This window comes from Ischnura elegans, chromosome 1 (genome assembly GCF_921293095.1).
Source record: "Ischnura elegans chromosome 1, ioIscEleg1.1, whole genome shotgun sequence".
Lineage (NCBI taxonomy): Eukaryota > Metazoa > Arthropoda > Insecta > Odonata > Coenagrionidae > Ischnura > Ischnura elegans.
Window position 1 is genome coordinate 6,393,939 of NC_060246.1, and position 24,270 is coordinate 6,418,208.

Genomic DNA, 24,270 nt, shown 5'->3' on the forward strand with positions numbered 1-24,270 from the left:
TGCATCGAGTGTTTTCAAGATTATGAACATAAGTGAAGGTTGAAATAATTTTAAAAACCTTGTAAATAAATGTTCATATTGTAAATAAGAATATTCCATTTATGGAGATTGTGTAAACCTTGCCAATTTCGTAGCATATTTTGTATTTTAATTGATTGGCTGAGCATTTTATGCTAAAAATATTTTTAATGTTTAGTGTTTTTTAATAAATAACTTAAAACGAAATTTTGGTAAATCTTTATTGCGGGATAGATTCAAAGCGTCTCGCATGCGGATGCCTTGAATTGAAGCTATGGATTCTGCTTCGTAAAGCAAATAAGAAAGGCCTTGTACCCCAATGCCCCCTCTCTTCTATTTCCGCTACTGTTAGTGAAACCCTTTCTAGCTATTCCCAAGGAAGTCCTTCGCCTGCACCATCCCTCTCGGGCCCTTTTACCTCCCTCCATTCTTTAGGCCGTTCCGTCAGGTAGTCGTGCCGGGCTAATCCCTTAGTATGGTCAAGGACACGGCGACTTCTTAGCCCTATTCCTTTCATTGCCGGTCTGGACTGAAAGAAGCACCGCTCCCCCAAACACCCCGAGGGTATTTTGACCCCGTGTTCGACAAATATTTCTATGAATTCATTCTCCAAGAAACTGAAAAGTTATCTGGAAAGTCCCAATGTCTAAGTGCCAATTCTTTCGGGGAAAATTTTGGAAAAGGAGTTCCAAGTGTGGCTGGGATTCTTTTACCAAATTGAACACATTCAGATAAATAGCTTAGAGAGTTATTTGAGGACTTAACAATGGGAAGCCGGCAGTGTGAGTGTGTCTTGAAGTTGTAAGATAGAAGTGAAGTCCTGAATTTGAGCACAGAGTTTGGAGCGGAAATGGTCTTGGTGCCCGGACTTTTGACAATTTATATAATTCATACATTCATCATACCATTTTGTGAAATTGATAATTTAATTAAGAAAGATTTTTTAAACTACATTGGATTTAAATACGAAAATAAAATTCCCGATACAACTTCGGCGTGTCGCGGGTTGCATAACCGAGGGTCATCGCCATACGCGGATGCCTTGAATTCAAGACATATTTTTTAAAAAATTTTAATTAATTTTTTTTTATAACTCGAGCTAATTATGTTTGTAAACGAATAAAAAAAAGCATTAACTATGATCTTATTATAAAAAATTAGTTCAGCGTGGCGTTATGTTTTGAAAAATTTTATTAGCATTGAATGGGTTAAGTAATGACGCGCATACTCATCGCATTGAGAAATGCATTTGGATGCATCAAGGCCGTAGAAAGAGAGGTTGGGGATAAATGTTTGAAAGTCAATGGCTGATAATAATAGGGTGGTTTCCTATTATTTTTTTATTGCCTAAATCGAAGGATTATTACTCATGGAGTACGTCTTTCACGCTTTTAGATTTTTAAATTAAGATATCTATTTTTCGCGATTAAATGAAAAGTGAAAATTTTCAAGCGCACGAAAATGCGACGGCCAAGTATGAATGTTGGGAAAACTCCGTGTGACGTCGTTCTGGTTCCCGCTTCTGCAAGTGAGGTGACCTTGGGGCGAGGCTTTGAGCACTGATACGACGCAGGATGCTAACAGGTAGCAGAGTACCCTGCTAGCTGGTAGTGCTTGGCTAAAATTAGGATTATCAATACGCTATCAAACGAAGAAAACTTTCCGACCTTAGGCAGTTTGAATAGGTGATTATTAAGACATGTTTCCCTGAGATCTATGCCTCATGCATGCATTGGTAATCTCATACGATGTAAAACTCCTATCTACTTGTATAGAAACTAGGTCCCTGTGACGTCACGTGGAGTGGCATCGCATGGGCGCCAATCTGGCCTTTTTCAAATGCTGTTAAAATTGACCATTGCCATATGTCTTAACTGGAATTGCTGAAACCAAATAATTTGTATATTATGGATACACTAATGGTGGGTAATGAATCTGACATGACATACCTGGTTAATAGTCAACATCTGTCTTGCCGAGCAATTACCATTATGGTGAGGACTTGATTTTTCAAAAATCATCTTCAGATGCAAACATGAGGATTTTTGCTACTGAAAATTATATTGGTGTCAAAACCTGCAGTTTAAAAAATTCGAATGAGTGTGTTCATTGTTGGATTAAATGGTGGATAGAAGAAATCGGAAATGCTTACAAGTGAAGAGCGCTGAAGGAGAGGTCGAGGGGAAGAAGTGCACTCTCTCTCCTCCGTATTTCAAGCTATGAGGCTATGAGCGAACGAGCAAGGGAAGAACACGTCCGATCTTGCATGTGACGTCGTTGCCTTTAAAGCGAAGGGGCGAAGGTGCAGCAATGTGATATACGCAGTTTTCATTGCCTGAAGTTTCCAGTCTGTCCCGTCTTGTTTGAATGCGCTTATGCTATGCTTGTTTCTTCTGAAATTGTGCTGTTTGGACTATGTTGAATATTAGTAGCCTTGTTTTAACTATAAATCTTTGTGTCAATCAGTTAGAGCTCAAAGTACTGAAATGCTGTCAGATATACGTCGCGTTAGGTCTCATTCTTTTTAAAACCTCGTGCATGTCATACAATTGCTGAAAGATATCGAGATATCTTCGAGCTCAGTAGGTGACTCACCTAGTATTTTGCCTCCAGAAACTAGGAGAATTGAACCTGGTAGACCGAAAAAAGTCAGTTGGTGAGATGGGGTAGGGATGAAACACGTTTCTATTGTTCCCCTGTAACTTAATATTTTCCTATTTTCCTATGGGGTCTCAGAAAGGAAATAAAACGGCAGAGGCATTAGCTGATTGAGGGCCGAGGGTAGTTCCGTTAAATCTACAACGTGGTTACTATCCTACGGTCCTGAGATTGCCCCGATTGTTGTCCAATCTCTTGGGAAGGTTCATGCTATATGCCTGTCGTGTTTTGCCTTAAAATTTTCCACGGCTGCAATTCTATTGCAATACTGGTGCGAGAGCTTTTAAACAAAATTGTTCGAGAGTAGGCCTAGCATCGTAGAGCAACGGCGTATGCGAAGAGAGGATCGGAACTCTTTCTACTATCTCTTATGCTGGGGTTACCGCCGCAGTTATCAAAATTTTCTCTTTCAATTAGTGTTGAAAGAGGAAATTTCGATAACTGTCGAAATTCCAGGCATACGTCTGCAACACTGCACGGTAGGATAAAAAAATGCCGCAAAATTTTTTTCTTTATAGCTTCAATGCTCAAAATAGGGGTGTGCCTCTTACACCTGTGCACCTCTTACACGCGCTTATACGGTACTTGGAAACGACTTGCGGATTGCCTCATGGTAAATGATTGAGCATACTAACCAGGAGAGCTCAATTTTTTCAAACGTACTAACCAGATACTTTTACCTGTATTTTGCTCGGAAGGTACTGGGACCGAGAGAAATCGCCGTGCTAAGGAGGAACGTACTAACCAAGTTCCACTGTAGTTGAATTAGAGTAGGTACATGCACTTGCAAAGATTACAATGAAAACTTATGAAATCAATGGATTTTTAACATCACGGGCATAAATTTAGGTTAACAGCTGCAATTACAGCTTAATCCCCAAGAAATCCAGATCGCTCTACGATAACGTCGCAAGTGGCGTCTTTCGTCGACTGATTAAAATGTAAAGTGCGCCGCAGGTGGCAGCATTTCTAGTATTCAAATCAAGAATACTGTAATGCTTTTTTGTCGTCACAGGCTTTGTAAATAATCTTTTTTAATGGAATCATTTCCTGTATATTCTGGATAGACAACTGCCGGTGAGGGAGCAACTTGGAAGGCCTCATGCTGGAGAGTAAAAAAAATTGAAATTTTGAAAAATGAGTTTTTGAGAAATGGTACTCTGCAACCCTTTGATCGCCGGTTTTTTTTCCAAATTTTGAGAAATATTGTGTATTTTTTCTAATAGTGTATATCCCAGTTTAAATTTGTGAAGCCAACCATTGGATGCTGTGAAGTTATCCATTCCCAAATTTAGGCCCTCCATTCTTGCTTTTTACTGCAAGATGGGCCCTGAAATGGGAATCATTCTTGCCCATGTCTGCGGAAGCCAGTTGAAAACAGCTTGATCAAGGTTATAATAGTAAAGAGATCAAATTCGAGAGTAAAGCACATAATTCAAATAACTTCCAGATCTTTGAGTTAATGTTGACTTCCATTGCTTAAGCGTGAATATTTTTTATTTTCAAGAATTTACTCAAGATGGTGGCAAATGCAAAAATTTCTCCTTAGGTTTGAGTTGACATAGAAATAAACTGTGATAATGGAGCAAGAGTTAATGCTGGGTCAAGAGAATTAAGAGAGGCAAATGTTGGCTTTCATCTTCTTGCGCGTACATTGTAGTTTTCATAATTTAAATAAGACATCCAAGATGGTGACGAGTGAAAATATGCTTCTTGGAATTTATGCATTGTAATTCTGTAAATTTTCCTAAACAACCGTCAAAAGAATGAGATCAAAGTGCATAAGCTCTAGATTTCATATCTTTGAGCATTGCAATGTTGGGCTATTGAGATAATTTACCAGCCTACCAGCATCAACCATTTACAATATATTATTGGCTCTCCTTCGCTATGGATACTAGTTTATTCATGTAAAGATATAAATTTAATTGAAATTGAGAAATTGGTAATTGAGAGATGAATTTCACTTGATTGTGCCAAAATTTCATTTCTTTGATCAGAAGTTTTCGTAAAAGAGGAATTCATTCATCGGAGTCTCTCCCTAATGCATTTACGTAGGCATTTGGCAGAACCAATAGCATTTGTTCATTCAATTGAGTTTTTCATTTAGCGGGAGTTTGTGAAGTAGAGGTTTCATGGTATGTTGTGAAAACGATAGTAAATCACTCCGGAATGAAGAAATGTTCAAGATACGTCTCTTTCGGGTAATACACCGCGTGGGTCCATTGTTCTCGGACGACAGTTTCGCCGGCGTTACAGTCGGCTTCTTCAGGTCAGTGAAGTAACAAAGCCGACTGTAACGCCGGCGAAACTGTCGTCCGAGAACAATGGACCCACGCGGTGTATTACCCGAAAGAGACGTATCTTCATACTCATCGACCCGTGGAAGCCTGCATAAGGAAAGAAATGTTCAACATTATAGTTTATGTATTGCCCAAATTATACATATTTTGAAATTGACACTTCCTCTAGTGGCCATTTTTGGTATTTTTTCCAATGCCTGTTTCTTCAGGAAAAGTGTAACTAGAAAATTACAAGTAGCCAATTGGAAAATCATTCATGTAGGTTTGCATCATATATTTTTTTTTTAATGGCGATGGGTAACCACATGTTTCATAGGGTCGTGCTTGAATCTGAAAGAAGAAATGGCCCTGTTTATTGTAATTGTAATACCACGAATGCTCTTTTCCAGTTTTTGGAGCTGTCAGCAGAAAGGTGTGTCCTCCTAGTAATAGACAGTCATCTCCAGCCCCATCGTCAAGTCCCAAGGCCAAGGAGAGGTCCAGTGAGACACAAGAGCATCATGACCTCGTCAGAAATCTTATTTCCTCTCACACTCCAGTGCTGATTTTGTTGAGGTATGTACATTTGTGAGCTGAATGTTTCATACGGACAATTGGCCTTGATTGAAAAATTTTTAACAGTGTCCAGGTCAATTGCCTTGGAAAATAACTAAAACCTCGGAGAAGGTATGGTTAAGGGACAATTTTTTCTCAACATCCATGAATAGCTCAAAATCCACTGCCCCTTTAGAAAAAGTGATTCAGTATACTCTTTTTTACTATGGACAGTGTTACTATGGAGTTTTCAGTATTACAAAGCAAAGTCATGGTCCCCCACATATGGCTTGTATTAACATTTGGTAAGGGAAACTATATCACGAATTTTAAATTGTTAAGAAAATATGGACCTCAGTTCCAGTTCTGTTGGGCTGTAAAAGAACTTTGTTATGAAGTTTGATGTATCACTCTATGGCATTCATTACGTTATACCTTCAGGAAGCTGCAGCGGATGAAATCGCGGAGGAGATTAGAGGCTTAAAAGATGATTTTGAAAAATACTTGAAAAAAGCAGGAGGAGCACAGTGTGCAACATCAAACGATTATACGAAATACCCCACGCGACCTTCCTGACATGTTAAACTACGAAGTATTGTCGATGCGATGTTTACGAATAGGCATGTAAATAGGGGCATTATGTAAGTCGCAATATTTTACTGAACTCTTACTTACCTTAAATTCCCTCCGTGAGGTTTTAGGCGAACCCTTTCTTTGCAAAGTTGCACTATCATTTAAGATTTCACACTTTTGATGGACCACAGTCGGAAGTGCTGATTTTTTTAGCTACTTACGCTGGCGTAACTAGTTTTACTGACAAATATTTTGCTGTAGTTCGTATAAAACGAATGCCTTTTGCTCCTGGGGACCGAGCCGAGGTTCGTAATTTCAAAACATTTTGTGTAATCGAAACTTCGTATAATCGAATAGTGCCATGTATTTAGCATAGGCTTTTCGCCAGGACCGCAATATCACTTCATATAATCGAAAACTTCGTAAAATCCTGCTTTGCATAATTTAGAGTTTACTGTACTACTTTATAATAAATTAAGCTCTTTCTCTCTGTCAATACTCCTTAGCATCCAGTATGGTTCTTTTGTTGGCAGGAAATATTGTTAAGTTAACCTGCCACATCTTAAATCTCTGGGAAAGATGTCCGTTAAGTCATGGCTTCTAGCTTAGCACTTTCTGTCTCTCTTGGTTACCTTGAAGTGTAATGGGTCCACAGTGCACGTACCCAGGTACATCACAGGTGTGATTTGGCTATCCTTTGTTGAATTTTATCCAACATCTCCCACCTTAGAGCTTTTTTTATGCAGAAATATTTGAAGTAAACAAATATCCCACTAAAGCCCTCACAGGGTTCCCACTCAACCGTGAAAACCTTAAATCCGTGAATTTCGTCTACCGTGAAAAAACCTGGAAAAAGCAGTGAATTTCGTCATAAAAATCCTTAAAAATCTCTCAAACTTGATTATAGAACTATGATTGAAAGAGCAAAAGAAAAATTGAAATGTCGAACATGTTTCAAGGTCAGTCATGTGCAGACGCTGTCCACTAGGCCGGCCCTTATTTTTCAGATTTGCGAAAAGTTATGTTTTCCTGGTCTCAAAATGATCCAAATGATGTTTATATTTGCGTGTTAAAATTTGGTTACTTTAAAATAACAGCAACCCGTGCCCCAAGGGCCCCAAGTACTGAGGACCCTCAATTGAGTTTTTTGGGGCCGAAAAAGCACTATTTCTATGTAAAACGTAAAAGTAAAGCCCTTTAGGGCCGATTTTCTGTTTGTTTTAACCTATCTCTAAGCGTTTAGGAGATATCGCCCGTCGTAATGCAATCTTCCCCCTAGGGCACCACCCCGCACCGTGGCACCGCTGAGGTATGTCCCGCACCACTTACTAGAGACTTCCCCTCAACCCCCTCCCCTCCCTCGGCAAAGACTTTGCTCCTGATGTCAAGATCTAGCCTCTGAAGAAATGTGCTTACCTTAGAAAGAATTTAATTGCCATAACAATACTTCCAATCCAAGAGATCAATTTATTTTCACTCTGTCCATGAATTTCGGTACATTAACCAAAATAAAATAGATTTTCATTGTATTTCTAATTTTTCACTGACATCCTACTTTTGGTAATGAAAGTGCCTTTCCGCGCGTAAGGATTGTATTGCGATGAAAAGTCACTCTTAGTAATTAATTTTGAAAGCTCTCTTCCTTCAACGTGACTGCCAAAAAATCTTGAATTAGTTTCACTCCTCTCGCTGCACAATCATTTCCCACTTGATGACCCCGAATAATTTGCAAATCGTTCTTTTTTGTTCATCCCATTCACGTATCTTCACATCAAAGAATGCAATGCATATTTACAATACATTAAATAGCTTTCTCGAATTAGTAGTGACAAAATTTGGTACAGATACCTTAGTCATGTCTTTACGTTTACATAATGCCTTCTTCGGTGGATCATATTTTCCTACACAAGACCACATACGGCGTATCACGTTTTTTTTCACACCTAGAAATGGATCCGTCAAAGAAGGACAGGCCTACCAACTCCTCATTCATGTACCACAAGTAGTTTGAAAACCTCTTTAGTGCTGCTTTCGCTATGTCTAGGTTAACACTTTCGTAATTAACAAGTCTTTGTTGGAACTACGGGTCACTGATGGGAACTAATGCAACAAAAGGAGCGGAGAACCACATCTTTTCATTTCTTCTTGAATATATTGAAATCTATTCCACCAATAACTGCATTTCGTTCTCCTCTTTATTTGCGTAAGAACTTTATTTCTTCAGCCCAAGCACATTTATCCGAGAGATTAACTGCACTTTCCTCCTCGCGCGTCAAAAATTCAATGGTACGGCTCCTTGTAATGTCAAGCAAATCATCAAGTTTTGTTACGAAAGATTCTCTTCTCTTCATATCCACCGTAGTTCGCGTTCTCTTTATGCCGTTGCACGCTCATCCATTCTTTGCGTCATTTTTCTAACTTTTCAATCGCCTTATTTTCTGTAAAAACAGGAATTCTAGTTTTATACTATGGATGAGACGCATTTCTCACGGTTTTTCTCGCACTAAATCTTACAAATTTCGAACCCATTAGGAGATAGAGAAAACACATAGTACTTCTCTCACTGTCGGTAAATTTGAGCCGAGTATTTCTTCACTTTCTGTTCCAACCAGTTCAATGCCTGGATTTAGTCTTGATTACATGCCTTTCCTTGTTGGTCTATTCTTAAAATGAACGTCACGTTCATGATAAAGTATTTATTTCACCACTTTTCTCCTTACATCCTAAAAAACTTAGCTCTTCCTATCCTTTGCACACTATACACAAGAACTATCTCTATCTATCCACAGTGATTTACATCCGTGAACTTACTACCTCCTTTCTTCTCCTTGAATATTTCTAACTACTGTTGGAGCCCTGGAAGCCCTGCTCAATCCCTTCATTCCTTTATTATTCATAGACACATTTCTATCACATGCTTATAATATTTTGCACATAAAAAGCACTTTGGATCAAAGCCTGCTGGAATGGTTCGTGGCCGTTTGGTGGCAAAAAATCAAGGTTTAAGGGGTCAGTACCCAATACATAGGACGGCGTTGAAGGGTTAAAATTGACATTATAGGCTTTAACAACATTAATCATGACACAAGAGGAACAACCTATTCAATACTGTACCACTAGCATGTAAATCTTGTCATCAGGAGCAAAGTCTTTGCCGAGGGAGGGGAGGGGGTTGAGGGGAAGTCTCTAGTAAGTGGTGCGGGACATACCTCAGCAGTGCCGCGGTGCGGGGTGGCGCCCTAGGGGGAAGATTGCATTACGATGGGCGATATCTCCTAAACGCTTAGAGATAGGTTAAAACAAACAGAAAATCGGCCCTAAAGGGCTTTACTTTTACGTTTTACATAGAAATAGTGCTTTTTCGGCCCCAAAAAACTCAATTGAGGGTCCTTAGTACTTAGGGCCCTTGGGGCACGGGTTGCCATTATTTTAAAGTAACCAAATTTTAACACGCAAATATAAACATCATTTGGATCATTTTGAGACCAGGAAAACATAACTTTTCGCAAATCTGAAAAATAAGGGCCGGCCTACTGTCCTTGCACTTATCTGCACACGTACATTCTAAGCGCAATTATTGGTCCGTGTGCCGTGATGACACATTGACCTTGAGCCTGTACGAAAGACTGGTAACCAAAGTATTCATTAACCCTGGTGAAAATGCAGACACTTCTTGATTTCCCTGGCACCCTGGTCGCTCGATTTTCCCGTGCATTATGGGGTGTTTCTGTAGTATGTTCCTTGCAGTACAGGGTGTTGATTCAATGCAGCACTTATAAATTGAATGGCTAGTTTATTATTAAGTTAAGGAAATTTAGAGATGCAAAAAAGCATCGCCCTTCTTCATTTGTGCTTAAGTTTATCGGATAGAAATATCTACGTCGCCACACCAATCCTGTTCCTATACAAGTGTTGACAATAGTTTTAATGGTTATTATTTGCTCCACCTCCGGTAAAGTGACAATTTGCTATAGCAAGTGTTTATTTGAGCACCGTGGGGTCTCATTTTATCGAGGTTGCACTGTAGGTCCGAACTGCAATGACAACATTGACTTGTCAAAAGTGGGTGGCAAATTTTGGATTTCCTTGTTTCAAACTTAATTCAGAGATAATAACTCAATGGGGAAGATTGTTTTTTTTTTGTTGAAACTTTTCTTTCCCTTCCAACTTCTTTTGATTCTAATTTATTGCTGATAGTACGAGGGCTATTCACTAAGTAAGGAACGTTTTTCGTTTGATGCCACTATGCAGTAGTGTACATCTTGGTGTCTGTGAGCTTGGCACCTGAGGTGGCATCCAGCCGTGACTGTGGGAACGTCTCAGCGAAGCCCGTTTTTTCAATACTCAAATTGAAGTTGTGCACTGCAATTGAAAATATCAGCAGCGTGAGGTTTGGTCAGTGACAATGCCTGACCTCACACAGCAAATTGCTCCCAAGAACTCCTCAATTCATTCACATGGGAGGTTCTCCCTCAGCTCTCCTGTAGTCCCGTCCTCACACCTAGTGAATTTTGCTTGTGTCCAAGAATGGCTGGCAACAGCACTTCAAGATGATGGTTTGCACCAGATGCGTGATGCAGAGTGTCTGAGATCACAGACAGCAAAATTCTATGATGAACAATTTCAAAGCTTATCCACTGCTATGATAAGTGTCTAAGTTTGTTTATTGATTATGTAGAAAAGTAGTATTTCAGTTGGTATTTGAGATAGCAAAATCATTTTACTGTACTGAGTTTATTTTTAAATTCCAAAATGTTTCTTACTTTGTGGAGTTTTGTAAAGTTCCAAGAAATTCCTAGCTGTGTTTACTTTTTGTGTTATTTATTTTCTGAGAGAGTCTTCTAATAGGAAGAATTAAAAAAAGCTGTTTCCGTAGTAAATTATAGTATGATTTCTTATTATACAGGGGCCTCCCAGGAAGTGGAAAATCAACTCTTTCCAAGCAGTTACTGTCTATACCTGGAGGAAAATCAGGATTCACTTGTAGCGCAGATGACTTCTTTCTTGTTCCTCATGGTGGCAAAGGCCAGAAAGAGTACCGCTTTGATCCATTAAAGTTGGAGGATGCCCACAAGTAAGTGTTATCATGAATGTTTTTTTAATATGCTGTCATTATAATTACGGATAGTTAATAATTAATTTTTCTGTTTAGGCACTGCCGTATTCAAGTCCTTCGGGCCATGGCTCACGGTGTAACTCCTATAATTGTGGACAATACCAACACTCAAGCATGGGAAATGCTGCCATATGTTGAAATGGCGCTAGAACCGTGGAAAGCAGAAGATAGCTTGAGGAAAATGGTTGCAGATGGTGCAATTGCAAAGAGAAATGTTTGCAGTAGCTTGAGTTCATCGAGAAATTCATTAAAAGGTTATCATGCTTTCCTAGTCACTTTTCAAGTACAGTTAAATCCAGTCATAAAGTGAATCTTGGGACTGAGTTTACGCCCACGGGAAAGCAAAATTTTAGGAGAGCCGAAAAAAAACTCAAAAAATAAATTTTCCACTAATTTATGTGCATAATAAAGTTAAAAATGATATGCTATGGTATAATTATCGAAAAGGATTACGTATATACCCATGCCTCGCTTAGTACAAGGGATGCATTCCATGGGGTCTTCGCGCTAATCGAATTTATATTTTTCGAGACCATTTTAAAATGGGGAAGATAGGGATGTGTTCCCGGTGGCATAGGTGTTGGGTATTGAATTTCTTATAAACCATGTATATATTCCTACTAATATCCGTAGAAAATCTTATTTATATAAGCATTTATAGTTTATAATATCTTTAAAGATATGTATTAGGTATGCATTCAAAGATGTTTTTTTCCCGTTAAAAAATATTCGTATGTGCTTTTGAAATTCCCTCCTTTTATACGGGTGGGCTCACATCTAGGAAAAAAACATGCCAGCTCAGGGGTTTGCAATTCATAGCCGGCAGGTGACGAATTTCCAACTTAGTCTTAAAACCCAGTGTCACCGTTTTGTCTTGAAACTTCCACGTGATGTCTCGGAGCAATCATCACCCTCATCTTCTTTTATAGATTCAATAAAGCCACAGATTTTGCTCTCATAACTGCCTATGATTGAGGAACATCATTCAACGCTTATGATAAATTCACGTAATTAGAAGTCTTTCCGTTTTTTTATCCAGCAGTGAACTCCGCATATGTGTTTACCGCTTGGCTGCAGTTAGTGTGGCTGATGTCACTGATGTTTTAACTTTGTCTCTAGTCAGAAAAATAGTGCGTACTGTAGACATCTTGAGCTTAAACTTACATGCAACATCGCTTTGACGCTCTCCATTTTCAAAGCAATATATCACTTTCAATTTCTTGTCTAGATTTATGCTTTTTCTTGAAAGCTTCTTTATTTTTCTATTTGCATTCCTATTTTTTTACATTGTTCACTTGGTTTTTACTCCGTATGGCTATGTCAAAAATCACCTTCTATTGCTGAACAGCTGCCGCACTGTATTCCTGAGATGCAGAGGGCTTACTACTGCTGGAAGGGAAAGAAACCAATGTTTTTGAGAGTCTCTGTAGGACCCTTTTACGTGTTGATGCTATTCATACCCAACTCGGCCACCGCTCCATTTCTCCCCTGTGAATACCTATATGACCTTGAAGGCTTTAAGCTGGCCCTTTACATGGCAGTCGATTTTCCGGATAATCTTGGACAGCAAAAAATACATCTCAAACCATATTGTTTGAAAAAAACTCATTTTCACTGGCTTCAAACTTAATTAATGATCTAAAGGAGATGAGATAAATTACTTCCCTAGGCCAGCTACTCGGACCACATGACGAGCAATGTTTTTCGCCATTTCGCGGCAATGGATTTTGACGAATATTTAAACAAAGAATATAATTGTGGTACATATTTTTGGATGTAGTTGAAGTCTGTTATAACAAGAGCTGAAGATCTCCAGAAAATCACTTGATATTTTTCTAACTCATTACAGCCGATTTCTATCGAAAATATCATCTTTTTCAGGTTAATGTAGCATGGAATTTGGAATATTTACGCATTTATATCTGTCTGGAAGTAAATGAATTTACACTGCAGCATTTATTTTTTAATGATTACATTTCAATTATGAATACAATAATTAGAGATGGGTCGAATAGCAGGTTTATCGGACTCAAATATCGAATTTGAATAGTAAATCGTAGCTTAAATACTCAAATATCTCAATTTTCGAATACCTAGAATACTAGAATTGCACAAAGCATATTAAATGTCTTTCATCTATTTCACTTGATGAATGTATAAATAAATAGGTACATATATACCTACCAAATACATTTTTTAAATCAACTTTTTATTTCAAATTTAATGAAATCATTTGCATCAATAACATCGTTAAAACGAAGAATCATTACAAACTAGAGATGGGTGGAATAGCAGATTTCTCTAACTCGAATATTGAATTTGAAAAGTAAATCATAGCTTGAATAATAGCGGTCCCAGCATATAATTTTCCCGCCTCCATCGTTTGACGAAAATGAGACGAAATATATACAATGTGTCAATGTGTGTAAAAACCAAGAGAACAATGGCAAAAAATAGGAATGCGGGCAGAAAAATCAAGAAGTTATCAAGAAAAACCATAACCCTAGAAGAGAAATTGAAAGACTTCAATTGCTTTGAAAATGGAGAGCGTCTAAGCGATATTACGCGGAAGTTTAAACTCGCGATGACTTATTCTGAATAAAGACGAAGTTAAAACATCAGTGACCTCAGCCGCACCAACTTCAACCAAGCGGTCAACACATACGGAAAGTTCATTATGAATCTGTACAAAAAGACTAGGGTGGTAATCACTCCAAGACGAGTGAAAGATCCGGTTGGTTTCAGAATTCTAAATGGCAAGCAGGTATTTTCAGTGCGGCGATATCTGGTGAATCTGCAAGTGTTGATAGCGCAGTCACCGCAACATTTTCTGATGAACTCCAAGCTGTGATTGAAAGTGGCTCCTTTCCCCCTCAAATAGTCTTTAGTGTTCATGAGATCAGTGGATAAGATGATATTGTTTTGGATAAGAATGCGATCGTGTTCATTCATTTTCAGGGAAGGAACACCTGGGTCAGGTTTCAAGGCATTTAAAGATTGTTTCACGTAGCTGCTGCTGCCTCGGAGGACTTCAAATTAAAATGATTTATCTTTCATAAACTCCTCTAGCTATGAAATGGCATTTAAAGTAGCATTTTCCTGTCATTTCGATGAGCGACAAAATGGCCTGGGTGACTCAACAATGGTTTTTTGATCGGTTTGAAAAGTAGTCAACTGCCGGCAATGCATTACGAAACCCTGAGATAGCAGATGTTAGCCCACCCGCACGACAGGAGGGAATTTCAAAAGCATGTACGAATTTTTTGTAACGTAAATAAGTCTTTGAATACATGTCTACTATCTTTAAAGATATTTTAAACTATAAATATTTGTATAAATAAGGTTTTCTAAGGCTATTTATGGGAATATATATATGGTTTCGAGGAAATTCAATACCCAACACTTATGCTACCAGGATCCCTATCTTCCCAATGTTAAAACGCTCTCGTATAACGCAAATTCGTATCGTTCAAAGACCCCAAGGAACGCATCCTTTGCGCTATATGAGGCATGGGTGTACTATGCTATAGGAATCAATGATCGTGAATGAGTCATCAATAGGAAATCACGGAGTAATGTTTTCACTGTTATTTTAAAATTTTTATGCAGCTCTAATTCATGGCATTAAAAATACTCCCGGAGAGGATGAACCATTAATAGCTAAAGAAAACTAGTAACTAATCTTATATGTTCATAATGAACGTAAATAAACTCATTCTAAAATAATACGAGCGAGAGAGGAATTTTTGAAAAATGCCTTTCTTGTCAAAAGATGACGTCAAAGGCGGCTTTCAGATGAAACGAATTTTTGCCGGCCTCCATTTATGTCACAGTGCCGTGAAATCCAGAGAGTCTATTCGTTTGAAACCAGCGTGAATTTTACTGAGCCGTGCCGTGAGCGGTGGCCAGCAATAAGTCTTTTCGTCTGAAAATGGCCTGAATATAGCACAGCATGTATATCACACCATAGACGGCACACTGCCAGGCCAAATGGTCACCGTAGTGACCATCGTCAGCGCCGTGCGGTCAATCGCTGTATTTGACTCGTTTGAAGACATCCATGGAGACCAATGGTTATCTGAAAGCTCGACTCAAAGTGCGAAGGAGAAGACACTCTGGATTTCACAGCGCTGTGCCAAGAACAGCAGCCTGCTGAATGTTGTCTAGCCTGGAAGTGGCCTAATCATAAAATACATTGAGAAAATTCATGATATCCACAAAGTAATACATACATTTGCGGAAATAAGACTCCTTGTTTGTCAGAAGGTCTAAGCCACGTTCACACGATGTCTACAAAGTAGCCAAAATGGCATGGGAAACAGCTGGTTGACTTAATGAATTCATTGGAGGGTTCAAACTATCTTAATGCACACATATTCCATTGAGAGTAAGGAAGTTAAAAATGAGACTCGAGAATATGTATTCATTTTTTGATAAAACCACTAATTACATTTACAAAACATGACAACATCTAAATCGGCTGCTGTAAAGTCAATACTTATGCAAATGGCTTAAAAGGCATCAACCATACTAGGTTCTCTTATGGTAGAAGACCTAAGCAGAAAAATATTTGAAAATATCTCAGTTTTTGATCCCCAAGAAGTTCCAACTACACAGCTGAACCATGAATTAATGACAAAATTACAAAAAGTTCATGGCCTTGAGTCAATGGAGACAGAGAAGTTGATGCTGGGGTTTGGAAAAATTACAGCAATTAGTACAAAAGCAAAATTCCCAGGGTTCAGTGATAAAATTACGGCAAAGCAGCAGCTCAAATTGTCTCAGCCATCCTTTGCATCTAACAAGGGGAGACCGTGTACCTTGCTCCGCCGTTTTCAATGCCTTATTTTTATGGCATGCGGAATGGCAAACACGTGTGGGAACTGGTAGTTGCTCCATTGAATGGCCCTTAGTTTGGCTGCAATTAATTGATATTCATGCAGTACTTTGAACAAGCCTTATCTAGATCCAAAATAGCACACCTTTGATCAGATGGTGTAGTGGTTAGCATCATCGACTGTCACGTCGGGGGCCAGGGTTTGAGGCTCTGTCTCTACAGTATATTTTGTGGTCTTCATTTTGATCTCACAGTGACAAATTAATAAGTAATGTTAATGGCAGCAAATATAGGAATAAAAAAACTTTTTTATCATCATAATGGCATTTAGGTAATTATGCAGTGTCATTTCAAAGTTATAAGTGGATGATCTTACTTAGCTTTTCTACATGTGCCAACCAATGCATAAAAATCACTTGCTAGAGCACTACCCTCACCATGGGTCATACTCATTATATAGTATACGAGTCGATAGTCGCTTGATTTCATCAAGCGGGTTCGAGAGGGGGGTGGGAACATGTTTGTGTCACGCGTGTTCGAGTATTGGGTCCATAAGTTGCTTAAAAAGGGAAAGAAAACACAATATCCTTTTAATAGATGAAATAGACGGAGGATACGCTCTTTCGCTCTCAACAATACTTAACGTCGTCTTAGTAACCCCGATGATATAAGCGTTAAGACCGTTTTGAATAGAATATTTACGTAATGGAGAGAAATATAAAATTAACGACGGATGCACTTGTGAAATATCGCCGATTTTTCGTATTTTGACTCTTGTCCTAGAATTGTTGCTTTTCTCTTTCTGATTATGAAGATTTGAACCCAACATACTTAAAAGAATATAACAGCTTTTTTTACTGTCGGACTGAGACCAAGTCAATGCATCAATACCCAGCCGATCAAGTTAATTTCGAAGACAGAAATCCAAAAAGTGCGGATCTATTAAATGCTACCACCTTTCAACCGAGAGAAGCTCAAACGCTCTGTCCTCAAAAATCCAGCATTCGCATATTCCTTGAGGTTTATTTATAAAAATTCGACAATTCATACACATCATAACTGTTCATCTATTCATAAATACATATATGAGCACGGAATAATGTGAAAGATAGCTATCGCCTGGCCTGTAAATTATTTTCACAAACAGCCATAAAATTTGCTATTCTAAAACCTGCTCTTATTTGAGAGGTGGGAGATGGCAATGTGAACGCGAAGTATAGGGACACAAAAGTATCACCATGCACGAAAGTTTTTTTATCAACAATACACATGAAAATAGATATTCTAAAATATATTTTTATTATCACTGTATAGATGGCGCCACCAACGCAAATCAGCGTAACACGGCTTTCATAACAGGTCGCGCAAGATTTGTTCATAATCATTACATATTCACAGCAAATTATCTTCGCCGAATTAACTCAATTTTTGGTTATGGCATTCATTTGTCGTGACGCCTTACGCGAGCTTTATTAGATATTGATTCCCGACTACTTGAATCCCATATAATGTAAAACATTCTTAAACGATGAATTACGTGAGGTTGTAGTCTCCCTAACCCCAAATTTCAGCGTTGGTAAAGAAGTATGCAACAGGCATAACATATAGGCCCTTCGTATGCTAGAAAACGTGAGTAAATATTTTAATAGCAAACTATCCGTAATTTCGTGTGGTTAAATAACCACGGGAAAAAGCAACCCTGGTATATAATGGTCAGTATTACCGGTTACTATGATTAAAATAATTCCGCACATTAGGCAATCAATAATGCGACTGAAATGATTTGATGAAAGAATGGGTAAGGATGCGCTTTGAATATTGAATTTTTCGTATTTCAATGATGCATAATGTAGTATGTAATTTTGGAAAGGAGATATATTATCAAAGGGAAATTAAAACAATTAAAAACAATCAAATATAAAAAATACATAAATACAGTTAAGCAATTTGAAATGGTGTAATGCATGCAAACGTCATTGAAAGTAAAAAAAGAAGTCAATGTTTAAACCAAAATAATGAATTGGTTACGCTTACGTGTAGTAGAGTTGGTTTACCAGACATCAACAATCACTTCAAGCCTTAGCAACCACTTCGAAATCCTGAATGAAATCATACGTAAAAACGATATGAGTGTATCGCCATTTACTTTACATTGAAATTAAATGTTGATATAAAATGAAAACTATGGTTGCCATGGAGCCCCAATTATAAAGAAACATTTATATTGCCAGTCAGGTACTACCCTGAAAATTACGGACAGGTACAGTAAATAGCAAAGGAGAAAATGAGACCTATCGATATAAATTCATATCGATATATTTTCATAAGGAACCGTTACACATCAAAATTATTTACATGTGTGCCTAGAACTTTTCTTTCTTACCAAATTATTAAAATTTATATGCCCGTAACTATGTAAATAAGTCTAAAAAAGGGATCTATCGAATGCACACTTCCATCGATGATAACATCGGCTTTAATCATCAGATCGGCTTGATTTAACTTTTATCGGATAAAACACATTAGAAGTTGTATTGTGTATGATTTTCATATTCAAAACTTGATTAACACCAAAGTTATTAGCGAATTAAGCGTAACTAAGGAGATTAGTATCGATATAACTCGCACATGAATCGATCGAGTGAAATGGTCATCATTGCAAAAGTTGACCTTATTGATAAAAGTATTACCCTGAAAATTTCATTCATCTAGCTTGAATGGTTGATAAGATATTCAAGATTGTATGCTCCACAAAAAAATGGCGACAATGATTTTTCGCGTGCAGGATATTTTTCGGAATTTTATTATGAATTAACAAAGATGGTTACGGGAAAAGTAAGGTAGATCGTAAGGGTACGAAGTACCCTCTACGGTTTTTCTAGGAGATTCCAAATTTTCATATGGCACATGTCTCAACGCCGAAATCCGAGTTTGAAAATTCTCCCTTCACGACAATGTAAAATCGAAATCGTTTATTCCTCGGAATTGTTTCGACATATGAAAATTCCAAGATAGCCTAAAAATCAACCAAAAAATTCTCTACCTTATAAGTCAAGGAAAATGTCGTACGATTATTGCAAGTTGGTCAAAAAATTCCTAAACTTTTTCCATAAGAAAAACATAGAAAACGTTCAAAAAATACTAAATATCAATTTGTCGCAATGAAAACCACATCAAAAAATCTAATTTACGTCCATTGAATATCATGTTCCTCAGACGTTTAAAAATACAAAATAAAAGCGAAAAAGTTTTAGTCCCATAAGGCTCCCATGTTAATTCAAGTCGATATATCTCGAAAACTAATCGACTTTTTCAAGTTTTCAGAATTTTTCTCCCGATGAATTTTTTTTTACTTTTACGTTCAATAAGCCAAATACCCATGCCTATCACAGTTTGGGCTGCGAAATTGTATCAATGAGTCAGTCAGTCAATCGATTTGCCATCTTATATTAGCTTAATATATATAGTAGCTGTATATTGTAATTTCTGTATTATACTATACCAACTAATAACAATGTTATGGCCACTTTGGTTTTTGTACTAGTATTCCTGTGTGTAGTTGTTGCTATTTGAGTTCTTAGTAATCTTTTACCGTATAAGCGTGTGTAAGAGGCGCACCCCTATTTTGAGCATCGAAGCTATAGAGAAAAAAAAAACGCGGAATTCTTCTTTCCCCACCACTAAGAGTTGCAGAGGTATGCCTGGACTGTTGACAATTATCAAACTGTCCCCTTTCAATACTGAAAATTTTGCAAAAAAAAATAAGCAGCATTTTGAACTAAACATTTACGTGGCATTTTGAGCTAAACATTTACACGTCATTTTGAACTAAAAATTTATGAGCGCGAATTTTCAGCTAAATTTACACCGCACGTATGGCGCGCGAAGATAAGTACGTATTCACTTGTACCATTAACCTTTTGCTCCTTGGACTTTTTATCACACTACGCAATGGGTGAGAAATCGATATTTATTGAACTGAAGAAAGTCTGGCTATGCTGCAATTCATAATTGCCGAGTAGTCACACCAATCGCTAATTTTGAATGCTGTTTTCCCTTCACTTTCCTAATGGACCAGTGGTAGTCATTATGAGGACGATCTTTTTCACCGAATTCAATTTATAGAAACTACTCTTTGCCGAAAGCGATGGGGAGCGGGAATGCCAACATATGAAATGCAAAATTTCCTAGCGTCAACCACGTAAAAACGATCGATTAAGGATTAAATCACATGAAAATCTGAAAAAATAAATTCAAGATGAAAATCATGACTGTCAATAGCAGTAAAAGCATTTATTTGGTTTTTTTTTACGAAATACATTTTGAAACTTATTAAAACCATATAATTTACATAAAAATGGCTGATTAAGTGGAACCCCGATTTATCGTTCCCGCATTCATCGTTTTCCCGCATTCATCGTTCGCCGCTCTTGGTCCCAAATTAAGTTCCATAAGGACAATGTAATTTTTTCCCGCATATATCGTTCCCCGAAGTATCATTTTCCCGCCTTTATCATTTGAAGATCGCGGTCCCGTCGTATAATTTTCCCGCATTTATCGTTTGACGAAAATGAGACGAAGTGTTTACTACGTGTTATTTATGGCTAATAACGACAGACACATAGTTTGAATCTTCCCCAGGAGATTGAAATACGATAGGGAGAAGCTGAGTGCCGTGGGATAGTCACATTATCGCATTTCCCAAGATCCGGTATCCCCCTCCATTCAGCACTCGCCTCTCCCCGTCTGAAGCTTTCCTCTTCTCCGAAATAAAAAAAGATCCCAGCTCGAGCAAGGATCGTATTACGAAGACCTTAGCTTCGAAAGAAAATATCAAGTTACTCGAGAACAAAAGAAACCTTATTCAAGCTTCCCCCTTTCTCGACCGCTGACTTTTTTTTTAGCTGACCTGCTTTTAGGATCCCCACCTCTGGATGTCAACTGCTGCATGAATCACCTATTAGCCCAAAAGGTGTGTAAAAATGAATTTCGGCAATTGGTATTATACTTCTATTATATTGAGATATTAGTAATGTGCACGTAATTCAAAAATGAATGATACCAAACACGACGTATTTCTAACGTTAATTAACCATTTTAAGCAAGAAAATAGTTGGTATAATAAGATGGTGATTTCTGTCGAATATCGATATCCTCGCAGCTGATAGTGAGCTTCACGGCAGTTGAAGCGGATTTTTTTTTCGAAAACAGGGCGTCTGGTTACAATTTACGAGTTATGCTACAAGTCTCACCTGTCTGAGGTGCTAACGAAGCGATGTCTTCTCAGGATATTTTGTTTCTCCCTACTAGCAATCTGAATTCATCTGCTCATCTAGAGCTATGCTACTTATTGTTAGAAATGAGTGGGTAAGTTGCCTTCTCTATAGGATAAAAAATTTAATTGCGCAGTCATATGGTCATGCTTCACCCTCTGCACTAAGCTCTGCTTACGCCGTACGCGATAGCATTAGTGCTGAACTTCACCTGGTACGAGTGGTTCCGTACTTTCCAGGGTGGGTTGACTTAAAACCGGCGAGCGTTTTCCGTGTGGGTTCAATAAAGTCCGGTTTCATTTTTATTAGTTTTATTCTTTTTCGGACGAAGAAAATCCGGGCTATAAATGCGAGAATATTACAGCACGCCTCGTTATGTCCGCTAGTACATGACGGCAGGGGTGGGGGTAGAGCGAGATCCTTGGTGAAAACAAGAAGAGGGATGAAGCAGAGGATCAGGTGGGCGTACCGCTGACGATTAACGCCACATTGCCTCAATCATATTAAAAATTTAATTGCAAGAAAGGAACGTTTCAAATAATTAACTATTTTTGGCCTTCTTGATATAGCCTATAGCCAATCACTGCGACAGTGAAATCAGTTGTTTGAGGCATAACACGCACATTTCTCTCGTAAATACGTGTACTTGAAATGGCATTTGATGGATAAGAATTTTTACGTCGAACAGAAATGCATAATAGCAGTGAAAATTCCGAGTGGAGTGAAACATTTTTTTAGCAAGGCGGCGTGTTCCTTCAGGATATTTGAAAGAGATATAATCCGAATCAACAATATGACCTAAGTGTTTCGATAAAGGAATAATATTCCTGTAATCAGCTAAAATCTTTTTTGAATCCATTATTGAATGTCGTAATTCGCAAAAATCCAGCGTTTCCTGGGACATAGGCAACCCGGACAAACAATCCCGCATTGATCGTTTTCCCGCATTCATCGTTTTTTTCATCCATCCCCCTGAAAAACGATAAATCGAGGTTCCACTGTACTAATAAGGCCGGTTTCGCGGTATGGAGCATGTCCGGTCACATCCATTTTGAAGTCACCCTGTGGCAAAAGAATGTACATGGTTCAGAAGACAAAATATAAATTGAGTTATGAATCATAGCTTTCATCAATGAATATTAATATCGTTTTCACTGACCTTCATTCTATGTCGCTGGTATCATCGCCCTCTCCAGCGGAATTTTCCTCGTCATTGGTATCCCAAGTCATACAGTCTTTGCTCCCATCCAAATTATTCGTAATGCAGCACTTCTTGAAACTTTTTATCACCAAGTCTTCAGGAATCAACTTCCAAGAACTAATGATCCACTGGCATATTTGTGTTAGACTTGGTTTTTTCATTCGTCCTGTTGGTGTTGTTTCATGCACCGTGCCTGCCATCCACTCTGTATAATGCCTCTTCATGTTAGCCTTGAAGGGGCGATTTATACACACGTCTAGAGGCTGCAAAACTGAATTCATCCCCCCAGGAATAATAACTTGGTCAGTTTCACGACTGGTGAGATATTTTTTCACTCCATCTGTTAAATGCCTGCAAAAACTGTCCAGGAGAAGCATATTGGGAAGGTTGAGCAGAGCCCCTGGGCGACGTTCCCACACACACCTAATCCAGTCTAACACCGAACTATTGTCCATTCAACCCTTCTCTTGAGCCCGAACAATAATGCCTGGAGGTAGCTTTTCTTTCGGGAGGTTTTTCCTTTTAAAAATTACAAACGGAGGAAGTTTCTTCGCATCTGCCAATGCTGACATCTGCATGACAGTGCACCACTGTTTTTCTCCTCCTCCAGTAGTCCTCATTACGGATTTCGCTCCTTTCTCATTGATTGTACATTCAATTGGCATTTCGTAGTAAACTGGTACCTGATCAGCGTTACCGATTTGGCCTAACAAATACGAATTCTTTTTTTTCAGGCCAATTACATATCGTTGAAAGTTAATCAATTTCTCTTCATACATTTCGGGAAGGCGCTGCAAAATTGTTGTCCTTCTTCTAATGGAAAAGCCGTTCCGTCGATAAAACGCACGAACCCATCCCTCACTTGCCCTAAACTGATCATGGCTGATCTTCATCTCTCTGGCTATTTCAAGCGCCTTAAAAACACATTTCCGTCGACACTGCGTAGCCAAATTGCCGTCTATCCCTGATGTAATGCGCCAGCCTTTCTTCCAGGATGGGGTAGCTGGCAGATTTTCCTCTGAAGGATCTTCTTCCCCTATTTGTCTGGAGCAATGCGTCCTTATCATTCCTCCATCTTCTCATACATGATTCCGACACATCAAACTTTCGTCCGGCTGCGCGATTCCCTACTTGCTCAGCGTCTTTAAGTACTTTCAGTTTTTCTGCGGCCGTGAAAGAGCGCAACTTTTTTCCCTTATTCATCTTTAGAACAGCACTGACCGACGGTAGCGTCGTATGCACTGGTATTCTCAGCTAAAATTCGTAAAATGCTAAAGAAGTAGAAAAAGAAGGAGGAGTTGGAAATCCCAGCACCTGCACCTGCTGCAAGGCCAATCGTTGTCCTTCATTTGCACCCCTCGCCTTTGCTTAAAAAGTAGTCTCTATGATATGAATCACCAGGGGTCTTTTGTCTATCCCTGGCCGTGGACGTTTTGAAAACAGTCTTGATTCGTTTACCTCCTCCGTTTGTCGGCTCCTGTGGCGAGTGTCGCCGTTCTCAAGGATTCCCAAGTCTGTCCTCTTGGGCCGACCCTCTCCTCCCGAGGTCTCCACAAAGGGGAATTCATTCATAGCCTTCAGAGTGAGGGCTCCCTGGCAATACCGTTACTCAAGGGTCAGTAATCCTTTCACCTTCAAGCCCTTTCGCTTTCGGTGTGGGTTGGGTTTTTACTATCGGTGTTGAAAGCCGGGAGCGTGTGGACGAAGATGATCATGTCCTTTGTCGGAAGTCGCGCGGGAAATAAACCCACATTCAC

The 24,270-nt window shown here is 38.6% G+C and overlaps 1 protein-coding gene across 2 annotated transcripts in view; it reads left to right on the forward strand.

Moving 5' to 3' along the window:
* The window catches only part of LOC124155181, a 130,384-nt gene that overhangs the window by 49,594 nt on the left and 56,520 nt on the right, over positions 1–24,270 (forward strand). For both annotated transcript variants that reach the window (XM_046528901.1, XM_046528907.1), the window contains 3 exons: positions 5,369–5,534; positions 10,993–11,160; positions 11,239–11,456. In XM_046528901.1, coding sequence (XP_046384857.1) covers positions 5,369–5,534; positions 10,993–11,160; positions 11,239–11,456 — 552 coding nt within the window. The remainder of the gene's footprint in view (positions 1–5,368; positions 5,535–10,992; positions 11,161–11,238; positions 11,457–24,270) is intronic.